The sequence below is a fragment of the Phyllostomus hastatus genome, unplaced genomic scaffold (assembly GCF_019186645.2).
Source record: "Phyllostomus hastatus isolate PE091 unplaced genomic scaffold, TTU_PhHast_1.1 phas_contig_58, whole genome shotgun sequence".
Taxonomy (NCBI): domain Eukaryota; kingdom Metazoa; phylum Chordata; class Mammalia; order Chiroptera; family Phyllostomidae; genus Phyllostomus; species Phyllostomus hastatus.
In genome coordinates, this window is record NW_025333916.1 from 17,577,749 (window position 1) to 17,603,735 (window position 25,987).

Consider the following 25,987-nt stretch of genomic DNA (forward strand, 5'->3'; position numbering starts at 1 on the left):
TAGAGTTCTACCTGAATAAAGAACAAAATAATATACTGAAGTTCTACCAAGCTTTCTTCATTGTATGCAGATTGCCACCAATCTGGTGATGTGTGCTGAAGACTGCTCACTAAATTTCCTTTAAATTATATCAGATTTTAGTGAAATTTTTAGTTTGGAAATCAATGTAAGAATTTCACATAAAGTGTAAGTGCTATAATAAGGTGGTTAAAGAGTGTAAACTTTGAAGTCAGAGGACCTAGGTTTGAAACTTTGCTCTTCTATTAGTCATATGAAATTACCTAGCTTTGCAAATGTTCAGCTTCTTCATCTATAATATAAAGAAAATAGTAGTACTCATAGGGTTGTTATAGGATTAAATGATATAATGTATGTAAAGCATAGCAGCAACAGTTATTACCTAAATATTCATTATTTGGTATATGATGGGTGTTATTATAACTATACATTTATACAATAATACAGTATGTTTATGTGCTGAAATTTTTAATGTATTATTTCAAAATTAGCTTCCTTATGACTTCTAAAATTTAAGTAATGTCAACTTTAAAACAATGATTTTATTGTCATTTTTAAAAATAAACCTTCACCAAATTTTTTGTCTTTTCAAAGGAATTCAGTTTAAGCTTATTTTATATAAGTAATTATTTCCCCTATTTACACTCATTTCAAAACTGAAATAAGTTGCCCTGGCTAGGTGGCTCAGTTGGGTGGACTGTTGTCCCATACGCCAAAAGATTGTGGGTTCAATTCCCAGTAGGGGCTTGTATGAGAGGCAACCAAATGATATTTCTCACATCAATGTGTTTCTCCCTCTCTCCTCTCCCCTCCTCTCTCTCTAAAACTAATAAACATATCTTCAGGTGAGTATTAAATAATAATAAATGAAATAATTTTTTAAAAACTGAAAAAAGTTGCTATATGTATGTGTATAAATGTATGCATGTAAAATTTAATGCATTTTCAATATATAACTGCACAGAGGAACTCCACATTCTCAAAATTCTTTATTTTACAACTATAAAAGAAGGGTTATTTTCTTACATCTCTAGTCTGTTAACATAAACACCTTCCTGAAATATGAAGATACTATTAGGAAAAGAAACAAAAATAAGTTGTCTTGATAAATCTACCCAGAATAAATCTAGGTAAATACTCATAATAATACGCTTGTATTCAAATGACCTCTTCCTAAACTTAATCTGAGTTTATGTATTTAAACTATCTCAACTTCACTGCCTTAACTCCACAGTAAGGCAACTAACTCAATTTCATTGCCTTAACTCTTCTATCATTTATGTTGTTTTAAGAATTAAGTAGTAATGATCAATAATGTTATACTATATAGCTTTTGCAGATAAAGGTACATATTTATCTTTTCTTTCATAATTTAGTATTATAATTAAATTGAAATACTATACTAATTTTTAAAATAAATATTTTATTATTAATTTTGAGAAAATATATACAAGTACTAAAAAGGGCATAATATATTTAACAAATTTTATTCTATTCCAAAATTTTATCATTTTTTAAAAAATTTATGTTATCTATCTTAGAGTTCAAAATATAAAAGGATCTTTTTCTCTTGTAAAGTAACAAAGTTTTTCTTGTTAAAGTTTTAAGTCATTCTCAAACATTTACACAAGCTGAAATTCTGTCATATCTGCTTTTCTACATAGGAATAATCAGATACACACAAATAAAATGTAATGAGCAATAGAAATTAGATAAAAAAATATTTTAGTAATGCTACTATCATTTTGCCTTTCCTCAGACAATACAGTATAATGGAAAAAATACTAGTTCCTGAATCTGTAATTTGTGACTAAATAGTTTGGATCAATCATGTAACCTTTTTAAGTTTCATCTGTGAAACAAGGATCCTACCTTACAAGCTTATGTGCTTAGAATTAAAGATACTGTATATAACATTTACAGTGTGCCCACAAAAAAATAGATACTAAATAACAGTTATTAGTAGTAAGAAACAAGCCCATTGCCTTGTTCCATCAGAGGGACCACTGAGAAAAGCACTCCACTGACAGGTATCAGACAAAACAAAAAATCTTGTTAAGAGGGGGTAGTAATTCTTTGTCCAGGTAAGCATCAATTGTATATTAAAGATACTGTGCTTTAAGTATTTATGGCAATGTAACCACAAATGAAAGTAAATTAAGACACCCTTAAATCTAGCAGGTCTTGCTATTAGCGTATTTTAAGGCCTTGGGGCTGGGCTAGTTTTAAAGTCTGTTTCAGGTAAGAAATAAGATTACCAAGACAGTGTTGGAAAATGTGGGGTAAGAGGCAATGTATGCTAAGAGAAGTCAGGACTCATGGGGAGAAACCAAATAATTAGGAAAAAAAACACAAGTAAAAATAAGGCTCTTCAAACTAGAATATAGTAGTAAGAGCCTGGGTATTTTAGAAAGCAGTATCTCTGTTCCTGATTATAGTGCGTTAAACTGAGAATTCATCTGTATTTTGTATTACTAAAAGTGTTTCACATAGCACATGGCTTTAAGTGAGATTTCTACAGAAGTATTTTATTCAACATATAATAATAGATTCATTAAAAAATAAGTTTATTAGACCCTTTGTATGCTGAAAAATACATGCAGCTCTTTCTATACTGAATCTAGGACTTAAAGGAAAAATCAAGTTGGGACAATAAAATAAAATAGTAAACACCCAGTCATTATCTTTGACCTTTCAGCATCAGCTAAAGAATCAATACTTTACCGAGGGAGAAAACCATTCAAGAATAAGACTCAAAAATTCAACTTACTTTTTCTATACTTTCTAATGCTTCCATTTTTCATGTTTGAAAGCATAAATATTGGTTCCCTAGTAATACTGGAAAATCATTATAATGATTCCTCATAAAAGCAGAAATTAGCTTTAAAAGGAGAAATATTAGATATCCAAATCCCAAAAGGTTATTATTATAAATGGTGTCTTCTACTAAATGACCCACCACAAATTGGGAGGTCCTCACTACAGCAAAACTCTATTACAGTAAACCCTTAATTATCTGGCATTTTCCATGTATGTATTACAATAAATGATATTCAAAAAACAAGAACATCAGTTCTTCTAAATTATCAAAGATTAAATTATATTTAAGTTCTATGTCAAGTATATTTATTGTATTTTGTGATACATACAAAATAAGTAAGTTCTTGATACTGATCACTCAAGCTAGATACTATGTTTTTCTTTGTCATATGACCATTTAGTAAGTTTATGAAACTACAGGCAAAAATTATGTGGTTTTAAGATGGTTGGTAAAACATTCAAAATAAGTAGCTTAAGTATTATTTCCAAATTAAAACCAGGAACAAGGATGACTATGGAGGAAAACAAAAACGATAGGACTATAAAAGAAGAAAACAGAATTCTGGAAAGAACACAAAAAACTAAAGAAGAAACAAAAGTATTCATATGTATTGTGAATATGTACATTACCTATATTTTTCTAAACTCAAACTGAGTCCATACTAAACTTTTACTAGTAGGTACACTTCATTTCTTGAGTATTTCCAAATAGCTTCAGCAGGATTCTTAGTATTATGCACATAAGGAAAGAGTACTAATATTACCTCTTTTGTTGTATTACTTAATAAAATCAAATAAAAGATACCATAATTATCCAATGTTTCAATGTCTTAATTTTTTCTCCTGCTTTCAAATCATACATACACTGGACTGAAAAACTTCTGCATTAACTAAAGGAATGCTATAAAACTGTATTTTAAAATAGCATGAAGAAAACTGAAATGAGTCCAAATGGGACTAATTTCATTCTCTTTGGTGATAATCATAAGTATCATGCAAAAAATTCCACCATTAACAAAAATGACCAGATTGTCTGCCAATAACCAAAGAAAATACCAGAGTCTTCTGATAAAGTATAGGAAACATTTTAATGTCCTACTCGCCAATACATCTACTTAGAAAGTTGTATAACTATTACTACTTTCATATTCACATTAATACTACATATAATAAATAGTCTCACATATACTTGTCATAATATGTTATAATAATTTATAAGAAACACTTACTGGGTAAATTTTTTGGATGGATGGAAGGATGGGTTCAGGTAGGGCTATAAAAAAAAAAGTTTAAAGCTTCCATGATTCATGTAATTCATTTTGCAAAGCAATAATTTGTCAGCTAAGACCCTCAAGTATGAAACTACAAGGGTTTCTCCTAAAAGTCAACAGTTTCCATATATTTTGTGAGGTTAATTCTGATCACTAAAAATTTTAATTCAGAATACATCTAAGATGACAACTTAAGGTTTGTTAATAATCTATGTATTTTATGTAAACCAATGTTCCTTACATGGTTTTAAAATAATAGGCCGTCAATAAGTAGACACACATCATTTGGTCCAACATCAGACACACACACAAAATAACAAGACAAGGATTGTTCTACAGATATTGAATGAACATTGTTAAGATGAATGTAACTACCAAAAAAAATTTTTTTAAGGTCGGTCCAAAGATAGAGCCCACAATGGTTCCATCACAATTGTGTCTTTATTATTTAATTTTTTTCTAACAAACAACAATGCTAAAATTAAGGTAGTTTCTGGAAACTGACCTACTGATGGAAAAAAAAAACCTGAAAGAAAAAAATCTTTAACTTAATTGTTTATTTTTAAAAAGAAGGCCTCAGCAAATTTTAGAAATCTAAATCACGAGATTTGAACCAATCTTCTATAAAATAAAATTTCATACAAAGGAATAATTATCTTCATATGTTACTCTATTTTTAATTGTCATTCTTCCTCCTTCAATAGCTTTACCCAAATCCAACCTCAGTAAATGCATTAACAGTAACTTCACACCATTATACAGAAAATGACATTAAAGGCCAAGTACCCAACACCCACAATATAATAAATAACTAATATATAATATCATAGTTATGTTCAGATATAAACAATGCATTTTCAAGATTTAAGACTAAAGACCAATGTAGTACCATATAATAAACTATAATAATTTAAGAATTAGAAAAACATTGTATATAATTAAATAAACTCAATAATAATCTTTAATTTACTTTTAACTGGCTAGTTAGCAAAAACATTTTAAAATGACTTCTGGAATACATAAACATACATATAATTATTATGACAAACTTACATGATCTCCAATTATGATTATAAATGTATGAACTTCTACCATATACTATTTAAATTTCTCTTCTATATCATCCTTCATTCCCAAGTTGCAAATCAGAATAAAATACCATGATAGTAGGGAATTTTCACAGTGTATGAATGAGAATATTAGAGGAAAAAATTCACTCATTACTTACCAGAATAACTCTTAGACAATAATGACACATTTGTTTCCCCAAGAGGCATTCAAATGATCAAAATTCTAGAAAACCCTAAAAATAAACTCAAGCCCTACTCACTTTAATTCTAAAAGTCTCTATATTTGTATATCATTTTAATGGCTTTCTAATAATTGTTATAATATAGAAATTAAATTGGAAAATTTTATTAGAAATTAGTTTACTTAAAATCGTGAGTTCCTTTCTTACTGAATACTCCTAATAAATTAATATAATTTAAAAGAGAATGAAGAAAAGGTTACAGAGAATTTTTTTGAAAGTCTGTCTCATTCTAGATTCTAGAATTATAATCAGAATTCTAGGAAAGTAATACAAATACTAACCACAGGTTTAACGTCTTTTAATAGACAAAGAGCCTTTAGAACTAAGCAATCTGGAAGCTTTGGGGACAGGTATATCATTCAGTAAATCCCTACCTGACAAATGTTAACGATTTAAAAACACTAGTCATTACAGAAGCAATGAGTGTACTGTGGCAGCTGCTTACTAACACTATCCTGATAGCAACCTTAAAGCAGTCAGTAGTTTTTCAAGTGTTTACTTTACTCCTATGTATAAGTAGTCTACTACTGACTACTGCAATTCACTCTAGGAAATATTTTAATCTTTTTAACCTTTCTACATACAGATGACCTGTTTCCTTACTTTTCATGGCAGAAAAAATATTAAAGTATTTATGAAGTTAAACAAAACTTAAAGGTCATTTAATCCCACTATTCCTATTTTCAATGAGAATATTAGGGTCAGAGAGAGAGAATAACTTGGCCAAAATCGGAAACAGCAGTTCATTATGGTAAACCTGAGTCTGTTCGACACACCCTGTAGACTCCTATATGACAAAAAAGGAACTACTTATTTCAATCTCTCTATTTTCTCCTAGGGGGGAGTGGCTTAAATTTGCCAGAGTACAGAGTTGGTGATATCCTTTAACAAAGACCTAGAATGTAGAAATGGTTGATGATAGTGCCAATAATTACAAACCGACTCAGTAAATGGGACCACTCTATCAAAAAATAAAATGTGTTTAACAAAAACCTAAACCAAATGCTAACAAATTTCATTAAACCAGTAAAATACTAATGTTTGAATTTTTCTTTTTTTATTGTTTGAGTACATTTGTCTCTATTTTTGCCCTACCATGCACCCCCACCCCACCCATCCCTGTCTCCCACCCTCAAACCTACCCACTTTGGCTTTGCCCATGTGTCCTTTATACATGTTCCTTGATGGTCCTTTCCCCTATTTCTTGTGAAAACCAGACCTTGGGGTATCTGAGATTAAAGTACATTTTTCTAAAGAAAGGCAATCATACTAAAATTTCTAGTGTAATGAATTAAGAATGGAGAAATAGGGTACATATGGATGCTCATGTATGTTTAATGTTTTAGTCAAATTTAATTTTTAAATCACAATTAAAACTAAAAAATTATGAATAGATAGTAGGTGGTGGTACATAAAGTTGATCATTTTATTCTTTATATTTTATAAGAAATATTTCTAATCTGTTCAATTTTTAATAAATGTGAACTGGACAGAGTTCACTAAAAAAGCATCAAAAACAATCCATTTTTCAGACTGAACTGCAAAACTGAACAAAAAATGATTAGTGATATATATATAGAGTAGTATCTAAAACAGCCAATATCATATGCTTCAAATTCTTTTAGAAGAGCCAATCAAACATCTAATACATATCTAAAACTGGTCATCAATAAAAAAATATATCTTATACTTAGCTTGAAATTTTGTGACCACAAAAAGATTAAATTTTCTGATGACGGATTCATAAAACTCTGACTCATTTACCTATGTTAAGTGTCTCTTAACAACTCAAAAGTAATCATCTGATTTCATCATTCAAATAAAAACAAACCTACTGTCCATAAATAACCCAATAAATTTCTGGTACATTATTTGTCACACATATGAATATATACACAAACTCAAATAGCTTGAATATTTTTATATATCATTAAACACCTGAAAAACATGATTTTTAGTGGCTGTGTAAATTTCACATTGTGGTATCCTCTAATTATTTTAATCATCCCTCATTCCTAAAAATTTAGGATTATTTCTAATCTTTTACTATCTCAACAAACACCATAAAAAACAGCCTCGTAAACATCCAATTAAGCATCCCTGATTACTACCTTATGATAAATTCTTCTAAATGGAACCATGAGTCAAAGGATATGAATATATTACAACTTCACTTTCTAAAATGTGGCAACATCATTAATCCAGAACAGCTCAGATCCTAGACATCCTGGTAAATGGTCTCCTATTACATTAACATCAAGATTTTCACCCTTTCTCCATGTCGGCTCAAAGAAAATAAAAGCTTCTTTGACCAATAAGAAAATCATTTGGTTAAATCCTGTTCCAAGTAAAAAATAAAAACATGATGAATAGTACGTGAGCTTATTTTTATAGGTCTTCTGTACGTTCATCTGCCTCAAGAAAATGGTTCCACAATACAGTGGTGTAAGTTCTTGTAATATAAAAGTGAATATAGAAAACTGTCAAAAAATAAAAACACAGTGGAACTTCTTTTAAATGCTTTCCAGGAAATAACATTTCTAAAACATTTGTTAAAGCTACAAAGTAGAAAATAAGGTCTAATGGGCCTTAAAATGAAATTTTTAGAACAATGCTATTTGAAGTTAGGGTCAATAGGGAAGACAACATAATAAAGTTTAACTGCATTTCCATTTTAAAAATTGGGGAAAATCATAATACTTACTTTGTAAATAGTGCAAAACCATCAATACAAGACTATAGCTGCTTAAAGTACCACGACTGGCATCATTTATCTCATGGTGACTTGCCCACTTCTTAATCACCAGTACTAACGGACGAACTCGATTTTCAACTGAAAGTAAAATTAAAACTTAAAAATGGTAAGAAGACAGTGTAGCTTCTTTGAAAGTTTACATTATTTATCAACTACATGCCAATAAAAAGCACCGCCTATATATTAAACAGTGTTTACCATAAATGTCTTATTTCTAAAGCACATCTTAGCTACCTTTTTAAAAATTGCTAACCATTAAAATTCATTTTATTGACCTATAACTCTGGTAGTATATATTTTAGTGAAGCAACACATTTTACATATAAAAAATAAGATATTATACATAAACAATCAAAGAGATGTCAGCATTGAATACAAATATCTTTAAAAAGGAAGAAAGAATGATGAATAAACAGAAAAGCTGATAATTATTTGGAAATAAAACTTACGGTATGCATAAGTTCTGAGAAGAAATGTGTTTCTTATTCCAACAATATTGTTTACATTCAAGTCGAAGTCGACACAACTATTAAAAAAGAAATAGAAAAAAACTTTAGCCAGTAGAAATTAAACTACCTTCCTCATAAATAAATTAATATCCATCCATCCAATGATGTAAATATAGCATGGCCCCAAAGGCCAAAGACCTAAAACACTGAAGAAATTAAGAGTGAATACACACTCAGTATATCATTTTAATAGAATCTAGTGCATTTTAAAACTACAAAATAGGATTACTATTGAAAGATCTGTAATATGCTGGCAAGGCTTCAATTATCCTTAACAAAAGTAATGTAAAAGTTTTGCAGTCCTTTCCAGATAAACAAAATTATGTGACCAAACATTTCTAGGTAAGTTATTCCATTAAGTTATATATTCTCAACTAATTTGGAATTATAACATCTGCTTGAAAAAAAACAAACACAAAACAGGAATAAAAAGCCAAACAGCACAGACAAAAAAAGTGAAAGCGCTGTCTATACATTATATTCCCTCCAAAAAATTCATAAATTATAATATCATGCCAAATTTAGCTACTGATATCTGGGAAAAATTATAACAGTCAAACACACAAAAGAGAGACACTTCTTTAAAAGAAAAGATATGCAGTTAACAAATTAGGAAAAGGGGCAATAACAATAGATCTATGACAAATGGCTAAACTCAAAATAAAAAAAAAGATTACTCAGCGTATAAGAGCTTTGCTATGAGGCTTCCAGTCAAGATGGCAGAGCAGATAAATGCATTGCTCACCTCCTCCCACAACCACATTCAAAATTACAACTAAACTACAGAACAACCATCATTCAGAAACACTTGAAATCTGGCTTAAAGAAAGTCCCACGGCTGTGGAATTAAAGAAGAAGCCACACCCACAGTTGAAGGAAGGGCAGATGTTGACTACGCTGGTCCCACAACCCTGTGTGGCTGATAAAAATCAGGAGATCTTGGTTGCAGAGGTCCACACTGAGCAGAGAGGGGTTCCAGTCCCACACCAGGCCAGCTGGCCCAGGGTTTCAGTGCCAGGAAGACAAGTCCCTGTAACTTCTGGCTGAAAAACAGTGGGAACTGAAACTAAGGGAGACAGAAGATTGCTAGAGTCCCAGACAGTTCCTCTTAAAGGACCCTCACTCAGATTTACCTGGACTTAATCCCTCTGAGTTCCAGAGTTGGGGCAGCAGCTTTGAAGGTACCAGAGACATAGAGGAGGAAAGTGTCTGGCATCAGGAAAACAGCTGGAGGGGAAGCTCTCTCCCAGACAGAAGTGCTGGCAGATGCTGATGCTACATTGTTCCTTGTCTGAGCCCTCCCCCCACAGAGCTGGCAGGCAGATGTTGTATCCTAGACTCTGTCAACGTGGCTCAACCTGATGATTCCCTGAGATACCTCCCCACCCAGCTTTCAGATCCACCCAAGCTATTTCCAGTGGTTTTTGCATATATATGGCCTGCCATGGCTCATCTTCAGGTTTTCCTAAAATCTCTCACAGGCAGCATGAGGCCTCAGCATGCCCTGTACCTCTCATTAAGTGGCCTCAGGCCTGCCACTGTCATCAGCCAGCCATGGTTCACAGCCTGGCCTTCCCTGGGCACCTCTAAACCCAGCACAAATAAAGCAGTCATCTGCAGATTGCTTTGTACTCATGCTGTGTGACCCAGGCTGAATGCAGCCAGGAAAAAACCTTGACCTACACCTCCCAAGAGGTCCCACAGCCAGTGTACCCAGTGGACAGCTTCCAACTACATTAAAGAACCACCACTTGACCACCTCCATAATCAATACACTCAAAGAGCAGACTCAGTCGGCACCAGAGACCCAATGAAGACAGACCAGCTCTGTGGAGTTGGCCCCTGCACAGCTAACCATCCATGATGATAAGAGGTCAGTGGTTGCTGCCTGTCTTTGCATCCTACAGAATACATACTACATAAGGCCATTCTACAAAGCCTGGGATATATAGCAGAATATCTAATACATAAAAACAAAAACAAGGAGGCTGCCAAAATGAGGAGACAAATAAATATGCCCCAAATGAAAGAAGAGAACAAAACTCCAAGAAAATACTAAACAAAATGGAGACAAGCAATCTACTAGATGCAGCAAAGTCATAACACTGGTTATAAGGATACTCAATGAATTTAGGGGAAGAGTAAATGAACTTAGCATGAACTTCAAAAAAGAGATAGGAAACATAAAAGCAGAACTAGAAAACATAAAAAAAAAACAGCCACAAAAGACTGTATTAACTGAAATGAAGAATACATTATAGAGTATCAAAGGTGAAGTAGATAAAGTAGAAAATCAAATCAGACATCGAGAAAGTAAGGAAGCAAAAAACACCCAATCAGAACAGCAGCAGAAAAAAAAGAATCCAAAAAAAGAGGACGGTGTAAGGAGCCTCCAGGACAACTTCAAGTACACCAACATTCACAACATAAGTGTGCTGGACGGAGAAGAGAGACAGCAAGAAACCAAAAACATTTAGGAGAAAATGACAGAAAACTTCCCTAACTTGAAGAAAATAGACATGTAAGTCCAAGAAGCACAGAAAATCCCAAATAAGATGAATACAAAGAGGCCCACTCCAAGACACATCATAATTAAAATGTCAAAGTTTAAAGATAAAAAGAGAATCTTAAAAGCAACAAGAGAAAAGAAGTTAATTACCTAGAGGGGAGTTCTCATAAGACTGTCAGTTGATTTCTCAAAAGAAACTTTGCAGGCTAGAAGGGACTAGCAATAAATATTCAAAGTTATGAAAAGCAGGAACCTACAGCCAAGATTGCTCTACCCAGGAAGGTTATCTTTTAGAATCGAAGGGCAGATAAAGAGCTTCCCAACAAGAAAAAGCTAAAGGAGTTCATCATCACCAAACTATTATTACATGAAATGTTAAAGGGACTTATTGAAGTAAAGGAAAAGATCAAAACTATGAACAATAAAACGGCAATAAATACACACCAATCACAATTGAATCTAAAAAAACAAACTAAGCAAACAAGAAGAACAGAGACAGAATCATGGATACAGAGAGCATTTTTATGGGTGCCAGATGGGAGGAGGGTGTGGGGGAATGGATGAAGAGGTGAAGGGATGAGGAAGTACAAATTAGTAGTTACAGAATAGCCATGAGGATGTAAAAGTACAGTACAGGAAATAGAGTAGCCAAAGAATTTATACACATGACCATGGACATGAACAAAGATGTGTAGATTGCCTGAGGGAGTGGACAATACTGGGTGCAGCAAGGTAAAAAAGGAAAAATTGGGAGAACTGTAACAGCGTAATCAATAAAAATATAATTAAAAAAATAAAACGAAGACCATTCAAGGACAAAAAAGAAAAAGATAAAGGAGTTCATCATCAAATCAGTATTATATGAAATGTTAAAGGGTCTTCTTTAAGAAGAAAAAAAATCAAAAGTATGGACAACAAAAAGGCAATAAATACATATTTATCAACAACTGATTCCAAAATATAAAATGAATAAGCAGAACAGAAACAGACTCACAGATACAGAGAATATTTTGAGTTGCCAGATGAAATGAAGAGTTGGAGGGATGGGTGAAACAGGTAAAGGGATTAAGAAGTACAAATTGCCTGTTACAGAACAGTCATGGGGATGTAAAGTACAGCATAGAGAGTACAGTCAATAATATTCTAATAACTGGTATCAGATGGGTGCAAGATTTATTGGGATGATCACTTAGAAAGTTCTGTAATGTCAAATCACTGCAGTGTACACCTGAAACTGATATAATAATGTATGTCAACTGTAATTGAAAAAAAAGTTCCAAGCCTCTAAAAAAAAGTTTTTCTAAGAAAATACTGCATAAAAATAAAAATTTACTAGTGTAACTAAATTTTACTTAAAAATAAAAACTTATTAAATTTACTTTCCACAGCTTTTAATCATAAAATTTTGAAATTTACTATTTCAGATTTTCTTGTTTTTAGAGAAAAAAATCCAGGAATTTTTTGATTATCCATGCATGTTGATAAAAATGGATAGTGGTATTAACACCTCAAATATATACATATTTGGCTTTGGGAAACATATGGTAACAATGGAGGTATGTTCTGTAATTGTGTTTGTGCAAACCTAACAGTGAAATCGGTTTTCATTTCCTCTATGTAACTCAACAGAGAACAAAACACTTAGGTTAAAACTAGTCTGCAATAAAAAATACTTCTGTCCTGCCCTGGCTGATGTGGCTCAGTGGATGGAGCACCAGCCTGTAAACCAAAAGGTCACTGGTTTGATTTTCGGTCAGGGCAGTGCCTGGGCTGAGGGCCATGTCCCTAGTTGGGGATATGCAAGAAGGAGGCAACTGATCAACATTTCTCTCACACAATGATGATTCTCTCTCTCTATTTTTCCTTCCTTCCCCTCTCTCTAAAAATAAATAAATAAAATTTAAAACAAAACAGAAAACAAACACACAAAAACAACTTTTGCCCTGGCTGGTATGGCTTAGTTGGTTGGGCATCGTCCCGCAAAACAAAAAGTCACTGGTTCCATTCCAGGTCAGTGGGTTTGGTCCCTGGTCAGGGGCGTGTGCAGGAGGCAATCAACTGATGTTTCTCTCTCAAGCAATGTTTCTTTCCTTCTCTTTCTCCCTTCCTTCCCTCTCTAAAAACACATATTTAAAAACTTTTAAAAAATATGAATTTAGAGCTTTAAAAATATCCATAGCACTTGCTTCAACTTCTACTTCTGGAAACACTAAAGTAATTCTTTACATAGAAAAAATTTTATACACAAAATGCTTATTTTAACAGGGGAATGGGTAAGTTAATGGCAATATTCACTCAATGAAATACTGAAAGCCATTAAAAATGAAGTCAGAAAATATTCAATGATATAAACAGTGTTTATGATATATGATTACATAAAAAATATGATCTCAACATTAATTTTTAAAGCTCTTGCACTCATTTGCACAAAAAAGGGACTGAAAGGTTTACATCAAAATGATAACATCAGTTATTTTTAGTTGTCAAAAGTGGAATTTTTTTAATGGTTTGTAGAGAAAAATATAAAATGAAGTTTATAAAGAATAGTTAAAAATAAAGTTTGTATAATAATCTTGAATAAGAATACAACTGTTTATATAACCATATATTTTAAAACAATTATAATTTGCTAATAGTTTATTTATGTTTAGTTTGTTTTATCTCTCTATATCTTTGTGCTTTAGACTTTATTTACTTTATAAAAGTTCAATAAATTATTTATAGAGTGGATGTTTTGATAGGAAAGGTTTAAGCCAGGAATATATCTGGAGTTTCACTTAAAATATATATATATATTCAGTCAATTCTGATTAACAGTAGCTATGTTCTATAAAGTCACTGTAAATGCTGAATTAGTGACTACTAAACCATTGCCCCTACAGGAAATAGAGTTATGTCTCTCTACAGGTCTTCAGTCACATTTTCATCAACTGATTAACATGTAACTGTTTATGTGCATTTCTGTTTAAAGACACCTTACTTAATACATTACTGAATCATCAACAGTGAACTCACAGCCAAGAGCACTGTAACTCATGCCTGAACAAAGCACATCTAACACACATTATGTGGTCTGCTTCATTTTCCTATGAAGCAGACCACAGCTTTGCACACAGAAACACAAGACAGTACCTCAGCACTAGGCTTGTGGCTATTTTAAACAGCAAAACTACCCACAAAAGCAAAAATGTAAAAAAAAAAAAATGGTACTAGACTGTGAAAATAACAGTATGAGAGCTGAAACAAGAAGGCAGAGCATCACATTATTTAACCTCAACTGGAACACACACGATGGGTGACTCAAAATTTCCCAAACTTGGACATGTCTATGAATGACCATGAGAGTGGTAAAAGAATTAATTTAGGGGGAAATGGGATTACAAAATAAATTTCACCAGGTAATGAATTTGCAAATATGGAATCCATGAATAATGAGGATTAGCTACGTATATACTTACACCTATATTTCAGTATTACTTTCATAAAACTGGAATAAAAAACCTGAATTATCAGAAACCTGTTTTTTTAGAAAATAACAGCTTTTTTTAACAAAGAGTCAATATCTAACATTTTTACTTCATATTCAGATATAATCTAAAAACTTCTAATTCCAATACTTATAATAAATTCAGAACCCAAGCTGTTAGAATACATAGTTAGATTTATAACAACCCCTTTGATACGTGAAATTTCATTAAGATATGTTCTTAATACAGTCATTACATTTCTAAAAAACAAGTAATCATTTAAAAAATCTGAAATATAAATATGTATACTCTAAATTGGGTAGTCTCAAATACTGAAAATTTCATGCTGAATAATTACATAGTTATGAAAAATTGTTTGGACTATTTTAAAAAATTATTTCAAAGACCAAATCAAGTGAATTCTAAAAACTAATGAAGATAAGCTATTATGTTACAGCATACACTTCTTAATTATCTATATCAAAAGAATATCTAAAAATTACCTAAAGCCAGAGAAAATAGGGAACTCAATAATTATTTACCTGACTTTATCCCTGAATTTAACAATTGGCACTTTTGCTCGAATCAGCTGAGGTCTCTCAATGTAGCCGGCTGAAGGATAAAAGATAATGTGAATACATCTCAAACTCATACTGTACCAACGTACAGTCTTTAAAAATAGAATTTTACTAAGCTAAAATAATTTAAGAAAATATAGTCTTTGCTAAAGAAAGCAAAGAAAGGGCATTATTGAATTTTAAGAATGGAATTTCCAATACCATTTAAAGGGCTTTATAATAAAGTTATTTTCAGAAATGTGGTCTAACATCTATAAACATTTATAAAGAAGTTCCTCAGAACAATGTAAGCATGAAAAATATCTAGGCTAGCAGCAGTGGGACAGCTAAATTCTGGTTCAGGGCATAGCAAAATATCCTGGCAGCATAAAAATCATATGAAGAATTTTAAATGTGTAAATGCTTACAACACAATACATGGATCGTGATACCTCAAAATAAGTACGACCTCTAAGGGAAAGAACATATCTACACACTTCTTATTCCATCACAGTTTTAAAATATTTTTTTTTCTGAGTCGAAAGTAATATATTGTTCAGTGTAGAAATTTGGGAAAATACAAAAATGTACAAAAAACAAACTACAAACTTTACCAAATGAGAAATTTCCTAATGTTTTCACTAAAGAATACTAGATATAAAAACTATAAATTTCTGTTATTATGCTTTACCACCAAAATCATAAAATACTCCCATACCAAGTTTCAAATAGAATTGATGTGTAAGAATTCAGTGAGGTTTAGTGAAAAATAAGGAATTAAAAGTTCAAGTTCAGCCCTGGCTGGCGTAGCTCAGTGGATTGAGCGCGGGCTGCAAACCAAAGTGTCGCAGGTTCAATTCCCAGCCAGGGTACATGCTTGGGTTGCAGGCCATAACCCCCAGCAACCGCACATTGTTTCTCTCTCTCTCTCTCTATCTCCCTCCCTTCCCTCTCTAAAAATAAATAAACAAAATCTTAAAAAAAAAAAAAAAGTTCAAGTTCCAAGTACAAGTTCTAATACCAACAAAAACAAACTACACTTCTCCAAGTTATTGAACCCCTGGGTCATGAGTCTCCTCACATACTAAAAAGAAAACAACAACAACAACAAAAAAACCTTTCATTTGAATTAGATGATCTCTAAGGTCCCTTTCACATTTAATATTTTATAATTATCATACTGGTTGTTAAAAACCCCCTTAAGGAATGAATTATTCCTTTATTTCACAGATCTAAAAACTTCACTCCACTAAAATAAATAATCTACTTCTCTCCTTTAATAGATGTAAGCTGTTCAAGGGCACTAACTTTTTACTTGATTTTGAATTTTCCACCTCAAAGTCTGACAAACAAAAATATCTGTTAAATAAATGCAAAAATGTCTTTCCAATATCACACAGTGTGACTTCAACTGTCCACAATGTTCTGTGGATGTTTAAAATAAATTTGAGATAACTTAACATTTGAATTAAAATCTGCTTAGTTAGTTTATTCAAATAATATCTTACAATAAAATTGCCTAAGTTAATAATTTTGCTTTCTTTTGGAGTAATTCACTTGGGCTTCAAGTTCAGGGATCTATTTTTAAAATTTGATGTCCTAAATTCCATCTCATTTCAAGACAAGATGAAATTCTCTCTCCCTCACCTGAATAAGACTTTATCTGTATCACTCTTTTGGCTTTAATAGATATGTGACATTACAGTCTATAACCTTTTGAGAAAAAGAACTGAAGCTTACATGAGCTCTCCATTGCATTCAGTGTGATATCTTGCAAGTAAACTCAATAAAGAACTGTTGAATAGTTACTCTTTCCAATCAAACTTAAAGGAATTCATTTGGAAAAAAAGATCCACATAATACCTCTCCTGATCAGAAAATAAACAATTCTTACCAGAAAATAAGTGAGACAGACATTTTAAATAAATAGTTATGTCAGACGACATAAGAACTTGAGGCATATCAGACTTACAAAGTCTAGTACAGAAGTGTTTATGGACTAAGGTGAGTATATGCCGTGCTTCAGTCTTCTGATTTACCTGAAAAAAACACTGAAAAGTTAAAAATAAGGTGTTTTTTCATTATCTGTCTAACCTTAGTGTTTCATTTTCTCAATGTATCTCAACAAAGATAAAACATATAAAGTATGCTTTTCTTTGGAGTTACTTTTCAATATACACTGAATTACATTATAGGAAAAGTCAATCTTTATACTGTCTTTCACATCAGCATTTCTAAACCAATTCCTGATTTTAAACCTAAAGCACAATTTTAATTGAAAAATTGAAAGAGCCATATACATCATGTTTTCCTTTAGTATAAATGTACAAAAAGCAATGTTCTCAAAAAAAAAATAAACAAAATTTTAACTTTCTGTAACATGTTTTATTTCCCAATCCACATTATGAACTGCTTAAGGATAAGGTTAAAATCTATGGCATCTCAGTATAAGTTGTGGCAACGTGATTCAGGCATGTGAATAAGACTGAAAGGTTAGTGAAATGTGCCTGAGTATACTATAATTACATGACAGAAAGTTTTAATTAAAACACCAGTATTGCCCTGGCTGGCGTAGCTCAGTGGACTGAGCACGGGCTGTGAACCAAAGTGTCGCAGGTTCGATTCCCAGCCAGGGTACATGCCTGGGTTGCAGGCCATAACCCCCAGCAACCGCACATTGATGTTTCTCTCTCTATCTCCCTCCCTACTCTCTCTAGAAATAAATAAATAAAATCTTTAAAAAAAACCAAAACACCAGTATTCTCTACTGTATTTATTATTTCTGAGTTTTTTAAACTTTCCTTGTAGGATCCCAAAGCCTAGAAAAAGTTTCTTTCCTGAAATAAATCTTTCTGATTTACAGTAACTAGAAACCAATTTTGTTAGTAAAATAATAGGAATAGTAAAAGCATATATTACCACTCAATAGATTTTTCTTGTATTTTTAAAGAGCTGAACTATAATAACACCTTTTAAAATTATACTGAAATAATTTAACTTTTGGTAATTCAGAAGAGACCTTAGCATATTTAAGAGGCTGCTTCAGGTCAGCAATTACTGTGGTATTAAGGATACACAAGGGTACCAGTTAACAGGAAATTCAAATAAACACAATACTAAATAACAAAATTTAATAAAAATAAAAAGAACAAAGCCAAAATATCAGGAGAAACATATCACAATAGCCTTATTTTAAATTTTGGTGAAATGTCTCTTTTTGTATTCCCAAAATAAGAACTCTAGACCCCATAGTATTTTCAAGGGGGTAAAAAAAAAGGAAGACTAAAAATAGAATCACTGAAAATTCAAATATAAAGGAAATATATCAAGAAGGTAATACTGACACATGTTCTTCCCCTCTGCTGCATCCTGGTAACATATATAACCCAGTGACAGTTCAAAACAGAGGCAGAGCTCTTTAAATGCACAGTGAAGCCATCTCACTTTAACAACTTAAAAATAAATTAATGCTAAAATTCCTGTTATGCTTATTGTACAAATACCTTAAAAGAAAAAGAAGTATTTCCTGGCTTTCCTTGAACAGTATACTATAAACAAAGAATCCAAAGAGCTATTTAAAGCAAAACAAGTTGTTTTCCTCAATGACTTTTATATAAAATGTCCTAAATGACTTAACACAAGAAAAAAATGTTTCATTACTTACGGGTTCCTCTTTCACAACTAGACATAAATCACCATCACTTGTCCGGGTACCAAAGCCATTTAAAGAGGACCCAACCAGAAAAAGTCTGCTTTCTAGAGAAACAGATGAGAATTATAAGGTATTATTTATAATTTTAAACAGAAATTCATATACATAATGGGCATGAAAAATAGGGAGACATACGTGGAAATAACAGCTGAATTTCTCTCTGCAGCTGAGTTCGACAGAGTTCTTTCTTCTTTAAATCACTTACTTGCTGCTGACATGCTTCAAATAACTCCAGTATCTGCTGGCTCAACTTGAATCCACCACAAAAAAAAAATAAAAATTTTGTTTAAAAGTGTAAAAGTACTTAGCATAGTGATAAGTGTAAAACAATACTACCAACAGTATTTTAAAAATAAATACATATTTTCTCCTTAACCCTTTCCAATCAAAACTGTTACTTAGGTAACAATAGTTACTTAGTAACTGAAATAGCTGCTAACTTTTACAAAGTAAAGTATAATGCACTAGTCACAGATAATTCATGATAAGTATAATCTATGGGACAGCACAGACTCCAACCTTCAATTGCTGACTGGTTTTGGACGAGCTAAGAATGGTTCTTATATTTTTAAAGGGTTAGAAAAAACAAACAAACAGATGTGACAGAAACCATATGTAAGTGGCAGAATCTAAAGTATATACCATCTGTCCCTTTAAATAAAACATGTGCCCAAGCCCTAGTATTTGTACCAGAAATAAACAGACTTTACAAGAAAAGTCCCTGGTCCTCTATGTGCATTGCAAACCACCCTTGCCCCATCCTTACAATAATGCCTGGAACTCTGACATATTGTTGCCATCCATAGACGGATCTCCCTGTTTACCTATCTAGTTCACACTTTCCCCTTCAACCTAACCTTTGCCATCACTATAGGGGATTTCCATATCTATAATGAGCTACATTCCACAACATACTTCTACCATTTCTGAACTTCTTTTATTCCAATATTTTTCATCAGTGTTACACTCCCACAGTCATTATGTGGTCTTTGCACTAAAACAGAACTTCTCTGGCTCTGAAATTTTAAATTCCAATATTAGTATCTTGGCTTCAATCTTGTTCAGTTCTTCCTTTCTTACTCCCCTCATATCTGCCCTAGAACCACACAAAACCTGGGTTCCCTCAAATCCTCCCTTTCTTCCCAACCCATCAGTACCTGCATAGCACTACTTCTGTCCCCATCCACTCTACACCCCAGAACACATCTCTTGAGCCACTCTTTTATCATGCCTTAACATTATCCTGCAAAATCTTAATCTTAAGTCAATACGATCACCTTCTCTGTTCTTATATCTGAGTTGCTAAGAGATGAAACTGAACAAAAATTTAAAAACCACAAAATTGGCCCTGGCTGGTGTAGCTCAGTGGATTGAGTCCTGTCCTACAAACTGAAAGGTCACCGGTTCCATTCCCAGTCAGGGCACATTGCCTGGGTTGCAGGCCAGGTCCTCAGTGGGGGCATGTGAGGGGCAACCACACAATGACGTTTCTCTCCCTCCCTTCCCCTCTAAAACTAAATAAATAAAACATTTTAAAAATAATAATAAAAAATAAAATCTTTTAAAAAATAAAAAATCACAAAATTGGCATCTTTTAAATTTAGCCATTAACTTCATATTAAAGTATACTAAGAAAATTGAGGATACCAGATATTCCTCAGCTTCTTACGTATTCAGCAAACTAATGTATCTGAATAAAATGTCATCTCTTTACCTCTCCTATCAGATACTGTCAGACAAATTGTCCTCTCCCCACCGTTTTCAAAGCCAATCCCAATATATTTGTATTCAAGCCTTAAGTCCACCTCCAGGTCACAAATATTGTACCTTGATCAGCTTTCCAATCTCTCTCTCACTTCCAACTTCTCTCTTTAGGCCTGCCCCGGAGCCCATGACAAGGCACACGTCTCACCCATCATTTAAAACACTTTCTTTTATCATGTTTAGAATATTCATTTTAAGAAGGCAGAGGCAGTCTGGGCAACTTGGCAATGAAAGAGACAAAATTTTATGGTAACCCATTCCTTTTATATGTAACTAAAGTTTCTCCCACTATATAAATAACTAAATACATAAATAAATCTGTTCATCTTCCCACCTTTTGCTCCTTGCCTTCACAGCCAAAATTCCCAAAACAGTTGTATATACTCCTAAGTTTACACTTCTTAGTTTCCATTTCTTTCTCAATTTATCAGTATTTCAATCATTCCTGGATCTGGCTCTTTTCTCTCCCTGTACAATCATACCCATATTCTCAGCTTCAATTACCATCTATATACTGATAATTACCAAATAAATGTACATTTCTAGTCAATACCTTGCCCCTGAATTACAGATCTGTAATATATTAAACTATCATCTTCAAATATCTAATTCGATGTTTCAAATGCACATTAAAGGCAACATGTCCACAGAACTCTTGAGACTACTGTTCACCCTCTTAATACCTATGAGACAATACACACACACAAATCTTATTCCTCTTAGATTTTATTTTATTTCAGTGAGTGATACTACCATGATCCAGTTGTAAAAGCTACAAACTTGGAAGTGACCCTCAATGTCTTCTTTTCTATATAATCCAGTGGTTCTCAACCAGGGGCAATTTTGTCCCCCAAGGGATATCTGGCAATATTTGCAGACATTTTTGGTTGTCGTGACTGGGCATTAGTGGCATCTAGTGAGTTGAAGCCAGGAATGCAACTAGACATCTTTAGGATACGCAGGGCAGCCTGTCCACACCAAAGAAAGTTGGTCCAAAATGTCAATATTTCAGAAGCTTAGATGAGCTAATTAACCTAGTATTAAATTTTATCAATTCCACTTCCCAAACATAGCTTAACTCCATCATTTTCTCTTCCTCTTAACTACCAGCACTTCCTGATTCAAGGCACCATTACCTTTCATCTATAATAGTCAATACAATAACTTTCCTACATCCACACTTGTTCAACTTCATACAATGAAGTCAGAATAATTCTAACTCATTCCTCTCTCTTCCTGAAAAAATCACCACTGTTCTTATGCTGAAGACCAAAAGGACATACAAGTGTTTGCATGATCTGCCCCCTCTTCCCACTTCTACCACACTTCAGCCATTTTCCCCCTAATCAACCAAACTGTAGCCACCACCTTGGGCTCCTTTCACTTCTTTGCACATCCCATTCTTTCTACGTTAGGACCTTCAAACATGCTGTTCCTTCTCTCTAAAGCACTCTCTACACCCCACCACTCTTTCACTAGTTAACTCCTACTATTCTTCAAATCCCAGCTCAAATATTACCTCCTCTAAGTCACCCCTCAGCACTCTGTAATTTTCCTTCACAGCACTTATACATGTATGAAAAATAACTATGATTCACATGGCTGGGTTTTTTCTTTAAGATTTTATTTATTTATTTTTAGAGAGAGGGGAAGGAAGGGAGGGAAAAAGAAACAGAAAGAAACACCAACATGCAAGAGAAACATCGATTGCCTCTGGCATGTGCCCAACTGGGGACCTGCCCCAGAACCCAGGCATGTGCCCTGACTGGGAATGGAACCAGCAACCTTTCAGTTCACAGGCCAGCACTCCATTCACTGAGCCACACCAGCCAGAGATGCATGGTTGTTTTTTAGTGGATCTACCTCTCACTATACTGTATGTACATGGTAAAGAGACCATGTATATTTAGCACAAAATTGTGGTACATAGCTAGCACTCAAAAATATTTGTTCAATACTAAATAAATACAGAATGTAATCTACTCTAGGAGTTTCAATTGTCACTTTTATTGCAGGTGACTTCAGGATTCAAATCTCGGTCCCTGGCCTTGCTTCTGAAATACATACCTCCAGTTCAGCAATAATACATTTTCCCACAATACCAATTAGCTTATAGATGACTGGTAAGTAGGAGAATAGTATCAATTTAACCTGTCAGTTGGGTTGATTTGTACTACAGAACTAAAACCCTGGAATTATAACCATAAGAAAAAAAGCCCTCAGCTTGGCTGCTGCACAGGCAGGAGTCCTTACACATCTAAAACAGCTAAAATAAACATCTGCACTCAGGGTTCCCAATCAATAAAACATACCCCCAGACTCACACAGCTCTCCGCTGGTGTGTTTCCTTCTGTGTCTACCTTAACACCAGCCTCACTGACTCAGAGCTCTACTTTTTTAACTGCCTTGGTTCAGTGCCAACCCCAAGCCAATCTCAACTGCATTCTGTATATTTTTAATGTCCCCTTCTGGCAGCATCCGGCCATGCTAAGCCACCTACTGGTCTGTCCAATTTATTTCCCAAGGCAGCAATTATTATTCTCGCTAGTGTTCTGGTTACAAAATTATTTGGTCTGTTCCAGCCCTATTTTCCCATAGTCCTATATGCTTAGTGTACAATTTGCAGAACATGAGGTTTCTCAAGAGCACAGATGTTGTAGCAGATGTTCCCAGTTTCAAACAGCTCTTGATAGTTCCTCGATTAGCTTATATTCCCCAAATCTAGGATCTAGTTTCATTATCTGGTAGGAGTCCAGAATCACATCAATTAGAGTCAGTGATGTCTGTCTCTGTCTCTCTCTCCCCGTCTCCTCTACATTCAATCATTCCACACATCCTATCAATTTTCCTTATGCATGGTCTCTCACATCTTTCCCATCTGACACAACTGAAAGCTTCAACACCTCTCATCTGAGCAAATTTAATAGCATTCAAGGTAGTCATCCATCTTCCAGGCCTTCCTTATTCCAAACCAAACTCCACTAGACCGTGGGAACTGTCTTCCCAGAAATACAAATCTGATTGTGCTATTCCTCCTCTATTCTAAAACCTTCGATGGCACTGCACTGTGAATTCAAGGCTCCAAACCACTGCTCCATTTTCATGACACAGTGACCATCCCACTCACTTCACACTGTGGCAGAGATAAATCATACAAACCATTGAACACACTGCTGGCAAAGAAAGTCAATAAATATTAGCTATTACTATTACAAATTACCTGGTATTACAGTCAGTTCTAAGAATGTCATCTCCCTACCCTTGACTTTAAGCACCTGAAGTTCCTTGTTTTTGAATTATTTGAGACAAAGGTCAAATCTTGGTTTTGTCATCTAACTTGCTGTGACCTTGAACAAGTTATTTAGCTTTTTGAGCCTCAGTAAAATTAGGATAATATCCATGCCATGGGGGAGTTGAAAAAACTAAATGACATGGCATATGTAGAAAGCCTGCAAAAGAAGAGAAATCAGTTTATATTTGTTTTCTTAAAAAGTGTTCATTTAAAGAATGAGCACAGAACTAATTGCTTGCCTTGTTTCTCTCACAAATAGGCAGGTAGAGAGTAGCAGGCAAAGAAATTGGTTTAACAGTAAAATGTATCTTTATCCCTTTGATATAAATGCTTGTTCCAAGAACATAAGATTTAAGAGAATCTTTCTCTATGCTACTAGGCAAAGAAAAGGTTATTAATATGGAACCATATTTTACAGGATATTAACTGACTAATGTGAATTATGTTACTGAATTTACTGAGACTCAACATATACCTAGTTCATATGTAGAACTAGTAGTTATTTAGTGAGTTTTAATAGTTAATAAAAGTTTTAAACATATAAATACATGCAAAAATGCAGTGCTACAATACTTATAAATTCCATAAAAATGAATCTAACTGCATACATATATTAAAATTCCATATGTAAGATTCTTATATAGTCATTCAAAAAATTGGTCTGATTCCATTTATATCACAGGCTTTCACAGTACAGCATGACAAGAGTTTCTTTAAAATGAGAAAGCGGCCATGGCTAGTTGCTCAGTGGTTAGAGCATCATCCTGATAAACCATGGTTGCAGATTTGATCCCCAGTCAGGGCACATAGAAGAGGCAACTAACGAATGCATAAGTAAGTGAATAACAAATCGATGTTTCTCTCTTGCTCTCTCTCTCCCTTCCTCTAACTAAAATCAATTTTTTAAAAATAACAAAATGAGGAAGCAAAGAAAGGAGAAAGGGGAAAAGGAGAAAATGGTACCAAAACATCCAAAGTTAGTCTTTTCTCATTGTACCTTGCTTTTCCCTGCCTCCCATGGGTTTTGCCTAATTGTTTTTCCTACTTCATAGTTAGAAAAGAATGACAGGGAGGGAGGTATAAGGGGACTACATGGTAACAGACAAAAATATGATAAAGATTAAATTTCAAAAAAAAAGAATGACAGTCTTTTAAATAAATAGTACTGGAATAACTGAACAATAGCAAAAACATTAAAGTTAGACCCATACTTTATATCACATAAAAATTACCTCAAAATGTACCAAAAATATAAAACTCTCAGAATAACACCTTAATGTTATTAGACACAACCCCAAAAGCTTAAGTGATCAAAGAAAAACAGATAAATGGGGCTTCATCAAAATGAAAGCTTTTGTGCTTCAAAGGTCACCATCAAGACAGTAAAAAGAAACCACAGAATGAGAGAATATATATATACATCAATAATCTGACGGAGGTATAGTAATCAGAATATATAAAGAACTCTTAAAACTCAAAAATAAAAATAATAACCACCACCCACAAATAGACAAAACATCTGAATAGGCAGTTCTCCAAAGAAGATACACAAATGGCCAACAGGCAAATGAAAATATGATCAACATCATTAGTCATTAGGAAATGAGGTATCATTTCACACCCACTTGAAAGGCTATACTCAAAAAGACAATAGCAAGTGTAACAAGAAAGTGGAGAAATTGGAATGTTCATACACTGCTAGGAGGAATGTAAAATGGTATAACCACTTTAGAAAACTCTGTCAGTTCCTTAAAAAGTTGTACATAGACGTTCCACATAACCTAGCAATTTCACTCCTAGGTATCTACCTGAGAGAAATGAAAATATGTGCACACAAAAACCTGTAAAGATTTTCATAGCAACATTATTCAGAACAGCTAAAAAATGGAAACAGTCCAAAAGTCTATCAACTGAGGAATGTATAAACAAAATATGGCATATCTATACAATGACTTTTATTCAGCTATAAAAAAAAATAATGATACATTGCTAATGAGCAAG

General features: G+C 33.3%; 1 protein-coding gene across 2 annotated transcripts in view; it reads right to left on the bottom strand.

Annotated features, from left to right (window-relative positions):
* TENT2 (terminal nucleotidyltransferase 2) overlaps positions 1-25,987 on the bottom strand; it is a 55,277-nt gene that overhangs the window by 16,019 nt on the left and 13,271 nt on the right. The window contains exons 5-11 of one of the 2 annotated variants that reach the window (XM_045848093.1): positions 19,066-19,180; positions 18,883-18,974; positions 17,191-17,257; positions 15,204-15,273; positions 8,626-8,702; positions 8,126-8,254; positions 4,068-4,111 (exon numbers count right to left, since the gene is read on the bottom strand). In XM_045848093.1, coding sequence (XP_045704049.1) covers positions 4,068-4,111; positions 8,126-8,254; positions 8,626-8,702; positions 15,204-15,273; positions 17,191-17,257; positions 18,883-18,974; positions 19,066-19,180 — 594 coding nt within the window. Of the gene's footprint in view, positions 1-4,067; positions 4,112-8,125; positions 8,255-8,625; positions 8,703-15,203; positions 15,274-17,190; positions 17,270-18,882; positions 18,975-19,065; positions 19,181-25,987 lie in introns of both variants that reach the window. The other variant, XM_045848092.1, reaches the window with a different exon arrangement.